The sequence below is a fragment of the Lissotriton vulgaris genome, chromosome 11 (genome assembly GCF_964263255.1).
Source record: "Lissotriton vulgaris chromosome 11, aLisVul1.2, whole genome shotgun sequence".
NCBI lineage: Eukaryota > Metazoa > Chordata > Amphibia > Caudata > Salamandridae > Lissotriton > Lissotriton vulgaris.
Genome location: NC_141699.1, coordinates 64,760,655 through 64,774,451, shown reverse-complemented (window position 1 = coordinate 64,774,451; position 13,797 = coordinate 64,760,655). Strand labels below are relative to the sequence as shown.

Sequence of the window (13,797 nt, the reverse complement as noted above, 5' to 3'; positions counted from 1 at the left end):
CAAAGGGAACCATCGCACAATGGATCGCACAAACTATACAATTCCGCCTCAAACAGGCAGGCCAAGAACTAGCAGAAGGGGCAAGAGCCCACTTTACCAGGAAGAAAGGAGCAACAATAGCCTTCCTGGCTAACATACCCATTCAAGACATATGCCTGGCGGCAACATGGGCATCATTGCACACGTTCACTAAGCACTACTGTGTGGATATACAAATGAACAAGGAAGCACAAGTAGGACAGAAGGTGCTTCAACATATATTCAACAACCAACGCTAATCTTCCACCCAGCCGCCATAAACATAACAAACTGCTACAAAGTCTATGCACAGCATAGTGAATCCAGAAAGATTCACGCTGCAAAACGAATAGTTTCTTACCTGTCGGTGTAGTTTTGCAGCTTGAAGATCTTTCTGGATTCACTAGCGAACCCACCCACCTCCGCCAGAAAGATGAGGCAGGAGAACAAGGTGGTAATACATGGTCAATATAGAAAGAGACACCTTAAAAGGACAAAGCGGAAAGATCACTTACTGGAGGAAGAAATAGAAAACATTGCCAAAGGATTAACAAACCGAACACACAAACAAGAAAAAAGAATCCGAAGACGGTGCCCAAAGGAGGGAGCTTCCGCAGGAAGCATGTCAACGTCACAGGAAGTACACCAAAAGGTGGGACGCCGACGCCCACCTGGGCTACGGAAAAAAAAAGAAAGAAAAGACTACGATTCCGGACCCAACCACTAGACCGCGGAATATAGCACAGCATAGGGAATCAAGAAAGATCTTCAAGCTCAAAACTACACCGATTGTTCATTACAAATGGCTGCAATTTAAGAATACAGAACAAATGGTCACAGGCTACTAGGAGTTGAATGAATCTAGTGGTTGTTACTGAGGGGGTACAGGAGGAGATACAGTAGCGGAGGCAGGAGGAGATACAGTAGCGGAGGGGTCTACTTGATACTCTTCCAGATAATGAAGCTATAATTGTATCTTCTATAGACTTAAAAATGTGTACAAATGGCATTCTAGCGAGCTGATGCTCTGGCATTGCTGTCCAGTTAGAACCTTTATATTCTTGAGGAGTACAAATTATCAGTTATTATGCAAGGAGTATTATGTGAGAAGAGCTGTTTGGATAGCTACAGTAACCTTACAGAGACCTCTTTGGTATTTATGCATCCCTATAATCAAAATGATGAAATCGTGGAGGCTGAAGATAGTTTGATCTCCCTCCTGGGCAATCTGACATTTTTAGTATGCAAAATGGGAGATACTGCTGTTCATGTCATAGGAGACATTTCAACTTGTCTCATTTTTCTACATGACCGACACACTCCACAGTGATTGACAAATATTCACGTCCAAACCAGGTTAATATACTGTAAAGCCAAAGAAAATATTTCAGAGGTGATTATTATCCTTCTCTCCAGGCAGGAGTGCCTACAGTGCTCGAGTATCCAAAACTGTAAGTGATTGGGTTTCAAAGTTATAGCATTGATGACTATTGGTTCTCCAGAATGCTTTGTGATGTACAATTTGGGGAAATGTTAAAACTGTTCCTTTTCCAAATTTCCCCTTTCTGCTCCAACAGTGAACTAAAAAACTTGCTTTAGGTTAAAATCTTGAGTCACTGACATTGGTCCTCTGCTGGTAAAAAAAACCTGGCAATTAGATTTTAAACCACAAGTCCTCTTCGTTGCCATTTCAGCAATGACATATCTTAATCCTTTTAATTGCATTCATTTTGATAAGCGTATTCAGGAACTATGTAGCCACTGTTTCTGTACCCAGAAATAATCAAAATCAATTCTGTATAAAGATGCACTATGATTACTTTAATTACGTTTTTACTTTCCATACAAGGGCAAGTTGTGAAATGCAGAATCGTGTCAATCGTATTGGCATCAAAGCTCCTTCAGATTGTTTCTACCTATGACTCAAGGCTTTTAATAGGCAAAACTATTTGTTTAGAGGTTTGTGTACTTCGGTTTTTATCTCGGACTCTCCAGACCCTCATATAACCAGGCCTCTTATTTCACAGACTAGGTTATTATTCTTATTGATGTTCTTGGTAATCTGCAGTTTGCACACCCATCAACAGGTATATCTCCTGTCAAAGTCGAAGAACTACTAGATACTCTGCTTGTTACAAAAGCTGTCAGAGATGACCTTCATTAAAGTGAAAAGTTGTTTTTTCTCCCAGACTGTTAAGATTCTCTGTACAACTCCGTCTTAAAGATTTGTTTAAGGGGCATGCACTGTTTCTCCGCTCCCAAAAATTGATACCTGTAGGCTAAATATATAAGATCCCCCTGGTGAGTAACATTTCCTCTATTAATTAGTTTCCCTTACATCTCTCTGATTTAATTTTCCAAATTACTTTTTTTTCTCTTTTAACCTCAGGTTCTTCCGAAGTGTTCCTGCCCCCTGTGCCCATTTTTGCATCAGACCTGTCTGAAAGTGAGAACGTTCTGTGTGCCCAGCTCCTGTGTGTTCACTTTCCCACTCTGCGGCGTCATGGCTTCCACAGCTGGTATGCAGAAAACTGCTATGAAAAGTCTGCATTCCTCTGCAAGCGCAGTAAGTGTATTCCTCCTTCAAGGGGTGATTTGCTGTTAAGATAATAAAGTGGACAGATGGCCTTCATTTTCTGTGTAGGTTCCTTCTTAGTACTGTCATAGTTTGAATGTATACCATGGTTATGTAAAACCTAATTGTTTAACAACAAAAATGCATCTTAAAAAATGCTTATTGATTTCAATAAACAGTGCAGCTATGGGCTCCACAGACTTAATCTGGAAGGTGGAAGGTAGATGTAACTTTGATGAAAGTTCATCCAGATGTTCACCGGAGAATTCCTGTTTAGTTGAACAAATGCTACAGGTGTATAACACAGCTCGGCCCTCCTGTTTTCCAGTTTTGTGAATGTTGCTGTGTCTCTTGTTTTGAAGCACAGTTCTTTCAGTCTCGTCATTACTGACAAAGGTGCACCCATTCTGGGCACCTTCAAACATTTTTTAGTTCAACTCCACAAAGAAAATGAAAAAACTTTCCAATGACTATTTCATTTTCAACACCTCAATGGCCTCAATAAATATCATATTTTGTGCGGTCCCACAGGGCACCACACTGTCTGTGTCCCTTTATTATGTACAGTTCGAGGCATGTGGGCTGCTGAATTCATATCTGTGCATAGATCGCCGCCTAGTGTTGGGTCCGGATGATTGCACATTGTTGTCCTGGAAGAGTCTTCGAAGTATCACGAGATAGGTGGCTCCTCCCCTGGACTACAGTGCGCATGGGCATCGACTCCATCCTCAGATTGTTTTTTTCCGCCATTGGGTTCGGATGTCTTTGGGTTCCCTCTAGTCGGAATCGATAAAAAACTTTCTTAAGACCAAAAGGTCTTTAGTTTCTTCGTCGGTATAGTCTTGCGTTCGGTCTTAGTTCTTCCAGCTCGGTTCCGAACCGGATTCAATACACCCGCGTGCTTTTGGCGCGGAGGGCCCAGTCGACGCATCAGACCTATCGACTGTTCATCATGGACCAAAGTCCATTCAAGAGATGTCCCGTCTGCAACTCGAAGTATCCCCACATCGACGTCCACCCGGTGTGTAATAAGTGTCTGTCGCCGGACCATGATGAAGCCAAGTGCATGGCTTGTTCCCGCTTCAGGTCCAAGAAGACGCTTAAGCTTTGATGCGCTGCGCGCCAGGAGGCCCAGCAAGCTGCACCGGCGCCTGCGGACATTTTCGATGCTGGGGATGTCGAGGAAGAATCGACCAGGGACGTCAGTGAGTCGAACCCCGCGTCGGACGTCGACTAAGACTACGACGCGGACGCCGAAATGTTCGAAGCTGAGGAAGTCGTCGACGAGGTAGGAGACGACGACGGGGCCCTCGGGGCCATGGAGGATAGCTCGGATGAGGAGCTACCTCAAGCTGACACTGGGGCCGTGCCGATTCATAAGGCTCAGGTCGAGGGATCGCCACTAGGCCTTACCCAAGATCTTGCAATGGGTTCTACGGCCCCGCCTTCGGGCTCGGCCACGGACATTGCTATTGAGCCACACCCTGGAAAATCGAAAGTGAAACCTGCGGTATCGACACAAGAAACAGAGCAGGTGCCCACCTCGAAACCGAAAGTGCGCATCGCTTTGGTCGGATCCAAGGCCTCGGAGCCCTCGGCGCCGAAGAAGCAGAAGGGTGTTGTCGAGCTGAAGGCTCAAGTCAAGGGCGTCGAGTCGAAGACTGCCGCGCCAAAGACTAAAGTCAAGGTGGTCGAGCCGAGCACGTCGGCGCCAAAGGCGGTCAACACCAGCAAAGGACTCGGTGACCCGAAGAAAGGTCTCGGTGACCCGAAGAAAGGCCTCGGTGACCCGAAGGTTCTCGAGACTCCGCGTCAACAGGACAGGGCCAAGAGCGGCGCACCCCAAGAGTCCACTCCTGGTGAGGCCTCAAAGGATCCAGTCGACACGGCGTGCCCGTCCGCCGCTTTCACCAAGAAGGTGACGGACTCCCTACAGCGCATCAGGGAGAAGGCCTCGACGGTCGTACCAAAGGATCCTCCACCTCCGAAGCCGGTCGAGAGACCTCACAAGCGTCGACGCCCATTCACTTTAAGTTGCCAGCGTCCCCGAGAAGGTTTCCTCTGTGCCGAAGTCGTCGACGGGGGTCCCCACCCTGAAGCCTCGACAACCTTCAGTGGACGAGCAACAAGAATACTTTATTGATGCTGAAACGGGCAGGCTTTCCCTCCACAAGCGGAAAATTGCCCCGGAACAACCGATGGAGTCCTACAAGATTCCTCTGAAGTAAAAGGACTCTGCTTCCACTCCTGTCCTGGTGGAGCCACTTTCTCCACAAACTCATGATGTCTCGCCCACTTACTCTGATGTGGACGCTGGAGAGGACGATGATGAGGATGAGTACAGCTATCCCGTCTATACAGACCCTGATGATACCAATGAACCCTGGGCTGCTGGTGCTGGTGCTGACCCAGGTGATCCTCATTCAGGACAAGACACTCAACTCTATTCTGTGAAGATGTCTCCCACAGAAGATTCTGCAGCATTCAATGCCCTCATTGAACGAGCAGCAAAAAATCACAACGTCCAGCTTCATGCTGACCATATTGACGTCGATTTCCTTTTTGATACCTTCTCAGTCTCGGAGAGGACTGTCAAGACTCTACCTATGTTAAAAGGGGTCTTAAAACATGCTGGTGAGATCTTTAACCCCTTCGAGGCTAATGACGAGCTGGGCTCGTCATGGCGCTTACCTGCCGTGCGCGGATGACAAGGCCAGCTCGTCATAAAACAATGAAGAATAATAAAACCCAGCGCAGGACGGGAAAACGCCTAGCAGCCATGGGGTTAAAGAGCCTACCAGGGCGAGGGTGATAAACCCTAGGATTGAGAAAAAGTATAAGTCAGCGCCTACTGATCCTACCTACATCAAAGGACAGTTGCCTCTGGACTCTCTTGTCGTCTTGAATGCCCGGAAGAGGGCTAATTCTCAGACTACGGGTGATGCTCCTCCCCCAGACAAGGAATCTAAGGTCTTTGAGGCATCGGGGAAAAGAGTGGCAGCGCAAGCGGCCAACATCTGGCGCATTTCCAATACGCAAGCGCTTCTAGCGGGGTATGACAGGGCACACTATGACACGCTGGAAACCCTGTTGCAGCACCTGCCTGATGAATACAAGGAAGCAGCTGAGAAGCTTATTCAGGAAGGGAAGCTGATCTCTAATGCTTCAATTAAGTGCGCTCTGGACGCGGCTGACACCGCAGCCAGGGCTGTCAACACTAGTGTTATATTGAGACGACATGCCTGGTTGAGAATCTCTGGATTTAAGCCAGAGATACAAACCACCATCCTTAATCAAACAGTGAATCCAGATCACCTGTTTGGCCCAGAGGTTGACACCACCTTAGAAAAGATTAAGAAGGACACTGAAACTGCTAAATCCATGGGTGCCTTACAGTCCCAGCAGTTTCGGGGTGGGTCTTTCCCTCAAGCACTAGAGGCGTTTACAGAGGCCAGCTCTCCCAATCCACGCAGTACTACAAAGGCAACACACAGTCCACATACACCAACAAAAGTCGAGGTGGATATCGTGGTAACAGCGCCAAGGGCAGGGGTCGTGGAAACAACGACTCCAGATCCTCTGCCACCAACAAACAGTGACGCCTTGTCACTGCCCCCCTACCATGCAACACCGGTCGGGGGGAGACTTCAGCAGTTCCTGCCGGTCTGGAGAACCATCACCACAGACAGGTGGGTCAGAAAACTTATACAATACGGTTATTGTCTGGAGTTAACATCCACTCCACCCAACATACCCCCAAGACACCGTCCTATGTCTGCCGAGCATTTGCACTTATTGCTGCAGGAGGTCCACGTCATGCTGCAAAAAGGAGCAATAGAGCTCGTGCCTGTGCAGGAAAGAGGCATAGGGGTCTACTCCCTGTACTTCTTAATACCAAAAAAGGACGGATCCCTCAGGCCCATCCTGGACCTCAAGCCCCTCAACCAGTACATCCTGTCGGAGCACTTCCATATGCTCACCCTGCAGCAAGTGCTCCCGTTGCTCAGTCAGGAGGATTTTCTCGCAACTTTAGACTTAAAAGATGCGTATTTTCACATTCCACTGCACCCGTCGCACAGAAAATACCTCCGGTTCACCATCCAAAACCAACACTACCAGTTCAAGGTTTTGCCTTTCGGAGTCACCACGGCACCCAGGGTGTTCACAAAGTGCCTGGCGTCTAAGGAGACGGAACATTCACGTCTACCCTTATCTGGACGAATGGCTCATCCAGGCGAAGTCAGCCCAGCAGTGTGCCGCTCACGTGTCCCACACCATTCACCTCCTTCACGACCTGGGATTCTCACTGAATTACCCAAAATCCCACCTCCAGCCCGCCCACATACGGCAGTATCTGGGTGCGACGATAAACACTCTAGCAGCCACAGCACAGCCAAATTCAGTGAGGGTCAGCAGTATTCAATCGCTGATACAACGATTCAAACCCCAAAGCTCGCTTCCAGCGAGAGTGTTCATGCCGTTGATAGGCATGATGGCCTCCTGCATCTCCATAGTCCCGCACGCGAGGCTACATATGCGTCCGCTTCAGGAGTGCTTAGCACGTCAGTGGACTCAGGCTCACGGGCAATTGAAAGACCTAGTGTTGGTGAGCGGTCGGGCATACAACTCTCTGCATTGGTGGAATCCACAAAACCTTTGCAAGGGACGACCGTTCCAAGAGCCTGTGCCACTGATCATCCTGACAACGGACGCTTCTCTCCAGGGATGGGGAGCTCATGTACTCATTACACTGTGCTGGGACTATGGACGCAACAGCAACGGAAGATGCACATCAATGTTCTGGAACTGATGGCAATCTTCATGGCACTAAAAGCTTTCAAAGTACATCTGTGCAACAAGGTTGTGTTGATCCGGACGGACAACATGACAGCCATGTACTACATTCAGAAACAGGGAGGTACCCGCTCTCCGCAGCTGTCTCATCTGGCTCAGAGCATGTGGAAGTGGGCCATTCAGAGGAACGTCTTCCTCATGGCAGAACACCTCCCGGGCAAGGACAATCAGATGGCGGACCTGCTCAGCAGGTACAGCCACCAAATGCACGAGTGGGAGCTGCATCCATCAGTACTCCACCCGTACTTCCAAGAGTGGGGTCTTCCAGAGATAGACCTGTTCGCCACAAGGGAGAACGCAAAATGCCAAAGCTTCGCCGCCAGGTTTCCACACCCACAGTCGCCGGGCAATGCGATATGGAAGAACTGGTCAGGCAGATTTGCGTACGCTTTTCCCCCAGCACCTCTGATACCGCTGGTGGCACGCAAACTCAAGCAGCACTCGATGACTCTCATCCTGGTTGCTCCAACGTGGGCTCGCCAACCATGGGACACCACGTTTCTGGAACTGTCCGTGGTACCGCATCAAAGGCTACGCCTCACACCCAGCCTTCTGACGAAGAGCCATGGCGACATTCAGCATCCAGATCCGCAACAGCTCAACCTGGCGATCTGGCTCCTGAGGTATGGACATCATCCGGGAGGCGAGGAAGCCCACCACTAGAGCATGCTACGCGGCGAAGTGGAAGCGGTTTGTCATTTACTGTGCAGACCACAACATTAACCCGCTGGATGCATCTATTCAGAACATCATTTGTTATCTTTTCCATCTGTACAAATGTAATTTGGCCTATGCTTCCATTCGCATACATCTATCTGCGATGGCTGCTTATCTCCAAAACAGGCAGCACCTCTCACTTTTCAGGGTGCCTGCTATTAAAGCCTTTTTAGAAGGGCTCAAGCGAGTTATTCCTCCGGACTCCGCCAGCTCCGGAGTGGAACCTCAATGTGGTCCTCACCAGGCTGATGGGTCCCCCTTTTGAACCAGTGCATTCCTGCGAGATTCAATTCTTGACATGGAAAGTAGCTTTCCTTATAGCGATTACATCGCTGCGACGAGTTAGTGAGCTCCAGGCACTAACTATCCAAGAGCCATTTATTCAAATTCATTCCAACAGGGTGGTGCTTCGCACTAACCCTAAATTCCTTCCTAAAGTAGTTTCTCAATTCCATATTAATCAAACTATTAATCACCCTTGACGTCAAAAGGGCCCTGATGTATTACATTGATAGGACCAAGGATTTTAGGAAAACTAAACAACTCTTTGTTGCCTTTGCGCCACAACACAAAGGTAACCCCATTTCCAAAGCTGGTATAGCTAGGTGGATAGTTAAATGTATTCAGATCTGTTATCTGAAAGCCAAACGTACTCTCACCATTCCACCGCGGGCCCACTCCACCAGAAAGTTGGGGGCCTCTATGGCTTTCCTTGGAAATATCCCTTTGGAAGACATATGTAGAGCAGCCACGTGGTCTACCACACACACATTTACAAAGCATTATTGTGTTGATGTGCACTCCAAACAGCAGGCAGCTGTAGGGCTGGCTGTTCTAAAAACACTTTTCCAAACTGCTGCAGCTGGCACGAGCAGCCGCCGCTAATGGAGGGACTGCTATGTATTCTATGCACAGATATGAATTCAGCAGCCCACATGCCTCGAACCGAATATGCTACTTACCAGTATGCATCGGTTCTTGACATGTAGGGCTGCTGACATTCATATCGCCCGCCCTCCTCCCCGGCGCCTGTAGCAGCTGCAGAATTCACACATACCTCTAGCATGGTCATCATTCACTTAGTTTCACTCCATCTTGGTCAAAATGGCTAAAAACAATCTGAGGATGGAGTCGATGCCCATGCGCACTGTAGTCCAGGGGAGGAGCCACCTATCTCGTGATACTTCGAAGACTCTTCCAGGACAACAATGTGCAATCATCCGGACCCAACACTAGGCGGCGATCTATGCACAGATATGAATGTCAGCAGCCCTACATGCCAAGAACAGATGCATACTGGTAAGTAGCATATTCATTACTCAGTCTGAGATTTTACACCACCTCCTCTAGTTCTAAAGGTATGACAGTGTTAAATGGGCCACTCTTAGACTAGAGGGTTTACAGGTCCAGAGTAGGGCTAGAATGTCTGTCAATACATCAAACACATCAACATGTGAATAAAATAAAATGACTGAAATAAAATGTAAGTGCCAGTGATGAGTTATGTAAATCTGAATTCTGGATTGCTCACATATCCACTAATCCACACCAAAATCTTCACAAAAATGAAAGGAATAATGGCTAGATTTGAATTTGCCAACGTAAATGTACTTCAAAGCTGGTACACAAACTGCTAGCTCCTGATGCTCAGAAATCCTGGAACTTCTGCAGTCATCCGGTGGAACTTGCAGTCTCGCTGATTATGTGCCATCTACCACTGGAGCGCACACTATGTATTTGAGTGCTTGTAAAAAAAATTGCGGACGACTCCGTTGCGGACAAACAGTTGGCAAATAACATGACATTTGTCTACATTTAAGGAATATAAACCGTGCCTGACCTGCCAGAAAGGCACACTGTTATTATCTCCTGGTCGAACAACTAGTTAGGTTAGAGTGGCACAAGCGAGATCTCCAGATCTAGCAACACCAGATCATCCCAGACCCTTAGACCCAAGAGCATGATATCATTATGTCCGACCACATTAACCTATGCCCTCATAACCAAGTGCCCCACGTTGATGTGCAGAGCCAACCCAAAACCTTCTACTTGGGTATAAGAGATCAATCTGGCAAACTGTAAAACCAAAACCGATACCCCAGATTTCTCCCCCTCAAAACAGAGCCATTGATTCACCGTCAACAGATCAGTGTGCTAGGGAGCTTTAACACAGAACCACTGATACTTCAGAATCGATTTTTTTCGGAACCTCACCTCTTCCCATTCTTATATCAGGCAGCACCAAATCAGGTTAATGTCACTAACCTAGGGCCCCAGATCCTGCAACACCAGGACAATGTCAGTTTCCCTAACTGTGCCAACCGTGTACCTTCATCCACCCATACTGGGTCTGTCTGCTAAACCATGGCAGTCCAGCTCTTCATATGTAATTGATTGGCCATGCCACTCAAACCCAGAACCTTTGGTTCACCCAATCAGTCTGCCGGCGCCACTAACCGCATATGCGCCACATCAGTGTGCTTAAACATGCCACCTAGAACCACAGATGTCCAAAAGGAATTTGCTAAATGTCAACACAGAAGCTCTAGTTCAGCTTACTAAACCAAATTCAGATTGAGCTAACCTGGCTGGATAGAAATCTGGAAAAAATGCTCTTGCCTCTGGAAGGCCATGGACCAGAGAATTACCAATCCTACTAGACCTCAGAGATATATATATATATATGGCAACACCTTTTTTTCGGATTATATAGTGCGATCACATCTCTTGTCCGTCTTTAGTGATGATGTGTCAGGGCTTGCATCCTCCTCTCCCACATCATAGGGGTGTCTCTAAGTGATTTCAATGATAAGTTCTTTCTAAGATCCCTCAAATATCTAAACTTTTGTGGAAGTTGTTCTGAATGAAGGGGTCTTCTGACATCCACAACAGCAGCTTGAAATAGAGAATATTATAGAACATTAGTGTTTGTCTAATGTGAACTACCAATTGGGAAGACACTGGTCATTATATGCGAACAAAATGAAAAATCCCTGCCTTGAAATAGTCATTTTCTACAGCCCATCACTTCCCAAGGGGAGGTTATCTTTGATCCAATTCTCTTCCCCCGATCTTATTAAACCTATCAATCTTGGTACTAATTCTCTGCTCACAGTTGTTGTTTTTCAAGCTAATTGACTTAGAGTGCTTACAGGGTATGCGTGAACATTTCTTTCTTTCCCTAGAGTCCTGCTGCATTTTCTCGAGCCAGCACAATTGTTTTTGCAATTAACCTCGGCTTGTCTAAAGCATTTTATTACAATTTGCTGGTCGCTTCTTGCTTGCAAATTTTGTCCTAGCAGTTGTTCATTCATTTATCAAGGTTATTTTTATATCTTTTTTACTAATCTATTTCTATACGTTTGGTCACCTTTAGAGGCAAATTGAACAGAATCTGACTGTACTGGTTTGTATACAGTCAACCAGGCATCACTGTTTATTTTTTGGGGTGTTGCAGATTTTTAATGTAGACAGAGCACAATGCCATATTCCTCCTACATCACAAGTTGGTAGTTGCAATCCAGAGCCGGACAATTAAGGTTAAAGCACAAAGTGTTTTGTTTTGAAGATTTTAGCATTGTGGTGCTTTTATAGTATAATCTCTTTTCTTCATACTAGGTACATTTAGCCATTTGCTGTTACTATGAATGCCAATGAGGTGTCATTGCTTTAGTGCTTTTGCCTTAAAAGCCACCATTTGTGAAGAAACGTGATGCCTCACACTAACAAATGCTTAATTTTGCTTTCTCCTTTTCACTGAATATGACACAATTCAAGCTAAGATACTTCCCATTGAGTTTCTTGGGGGTGATGAAGATTTATTTCAACACACATTTTTTAAAGTTTATTTTAAGCTGCTTTTCAGGGTCAAATTGGTTCTGCACTATAATGGAGAGATCGATCTTGTGTTCGCGTTGACAGATCTCCGATTTAATTTGATGGAGACTTGAATCGAATAAATTGGTTGCTTCCGACCTCCAAGGGATTGAAATTTGCTACTATTCATTTCCTGCAAGTCTTACCAAGGTGAGCTCGGACGAGCTGGACACCTTTTTTTTGTGCCATAAAACAGAGCATGTGTGAACAGAAGAGTGCTTCATTTGAAACGTACTTCCCATTGTGAGTAACTGCGTGAAACAGTTGACCATTAATCTTACATGAGGAGACAAAACAATACGCTTGTTGCTCTTTGGGTGGAATACGCTTCTTGATTACAGTAACAGTCAAAAGAAATCAACACTCTGCCTATTTAATGTTTTTCAGACCTTATGTAAAGCTGAACTGCTTTAAAGCAGTTAGTGCCAAGGCACCTCGGGTTAATTGTGCAATATACAAATCTAAATAACACGACATTCAATTTTTCTGACACAAGTGTCCACAGTAAAAAGACATAAAAAGGAAAATAAAGCTCTGTCACCCGTTGCAAAGTCACCCCTTGACACGCAATATGAATATTGGAACCAGATCTTTTACAAGCCACAAGCACAAAATATTTGTCCTGTGTTTACAGTTGGAACTTTCCTTGAAGCTATTGCACAGTCACTTCATTAGAATTATCTGGCTTTGGAAATGCTCACGTTTTGAACATAATCAGAATTCTTTAGCAGCTTGTTTTACTTTGGGAGCTTGCAAATAAAATTGCATGCATTGCCTATGCTTGGCTTTGGAGACAGAGCATGTCACAGTACTGCAGCTTTGGGCAGTAGTAGTCTCTGGGAAAGTGTTTGGCCCTGCTTTGCTGTTAAACTTGTGGGCCTGTTACTCCCTTAAGATCTTCATAACATTCTGCTGTTGGTCTGGCTGTTCAATTTATAATGGTGGTGGGGTCATTTGCTTCTTGCCTTTGCCAAACTTTGATCCCTTAATATAAGGTGTATACTGTCGTTAACCTCTGTCTAAATTTAACTTTTTCATGCAGTATTGTGGGTGTGTTCCTCACTCTGCTGGAGTTGCTTATTACGCTTGTCTACAGATATATACATAACAAGGCGTAATTGTGTGTACCTTTCTCTCTCTTTAGCATTGCTTAGGTAGTTTGATTTTGTAATGTGAGTTCTTGACGGCGGTCAAAGTATTATTTATCTTACTATGGCACAGTAGCATTTTGTGTAATTTTATTTACACAGTATTATAGGTCACTAAACAGCAAATTCCATGTGCATCTAGGTTTTCGTCATGTTGTACCACTTTCCTTGCAAAATATGAAGAAAAAAAATTGCATAGCATTGTGAAAATGGGCTATCTGTTTCACACCGTTATGAACATATGAAGGCATGGAAAATTGTTAAATCTCTAAAGGTCCTCAAGGAACGCCTATGTCCAGACTTAAGAAATATTACATTATGGAAAGAATCCTACTTTTGGCACCTCCTGGAAAGGGCTTTCGTCCGTTAACTCCTTATTGTCTGTGCAGAAGGTCCGGATATTAGGTGCACTAATATAAGTGCTAATGAAGACACCTTACTGTTTAGTGGTGGTCAGGTGGATAATTTAATATTGTTTGCAGACTGTCTTCTGATGAGGTTTGTAAAAGAAGCACACATACTAAACTGCTGTGGAATGTACTTCAATATTAGTATTACAAGGCTGCTATTTTCTGGTAGATTGTAGTTTCCTCCAGATGCTTATTTATG

General features: G+C 45.7%; 1 protein-coding gene across 9 annotated transcripts in view; it reads left to right on the top strand.

Annotated features, from left to right (window-relative positions):
* Positions 1 to 13,797, top strand: part of DGCR2 (DiGeorge syndrome critical region gene 2) — a 399,860-nt gene that overhangs the window by 259,286 nt on the left and 126,777 nt on the right. For all 9 annotated transcript variants that reach the window (XM_086942700.1, XM_086942703.1, XM_086942699.1 and 6 more), the window contains one exon: positions 2,408 to 2,584. In XM_086942700.1, coding sequence (XP_086798826.1) covers positions 2,408 to 2,584 — 177 coding nt within the window. The remainder of the gene's footprint in view (positions 1 to 2,407; positions 2,585 to 13,797) is intronic.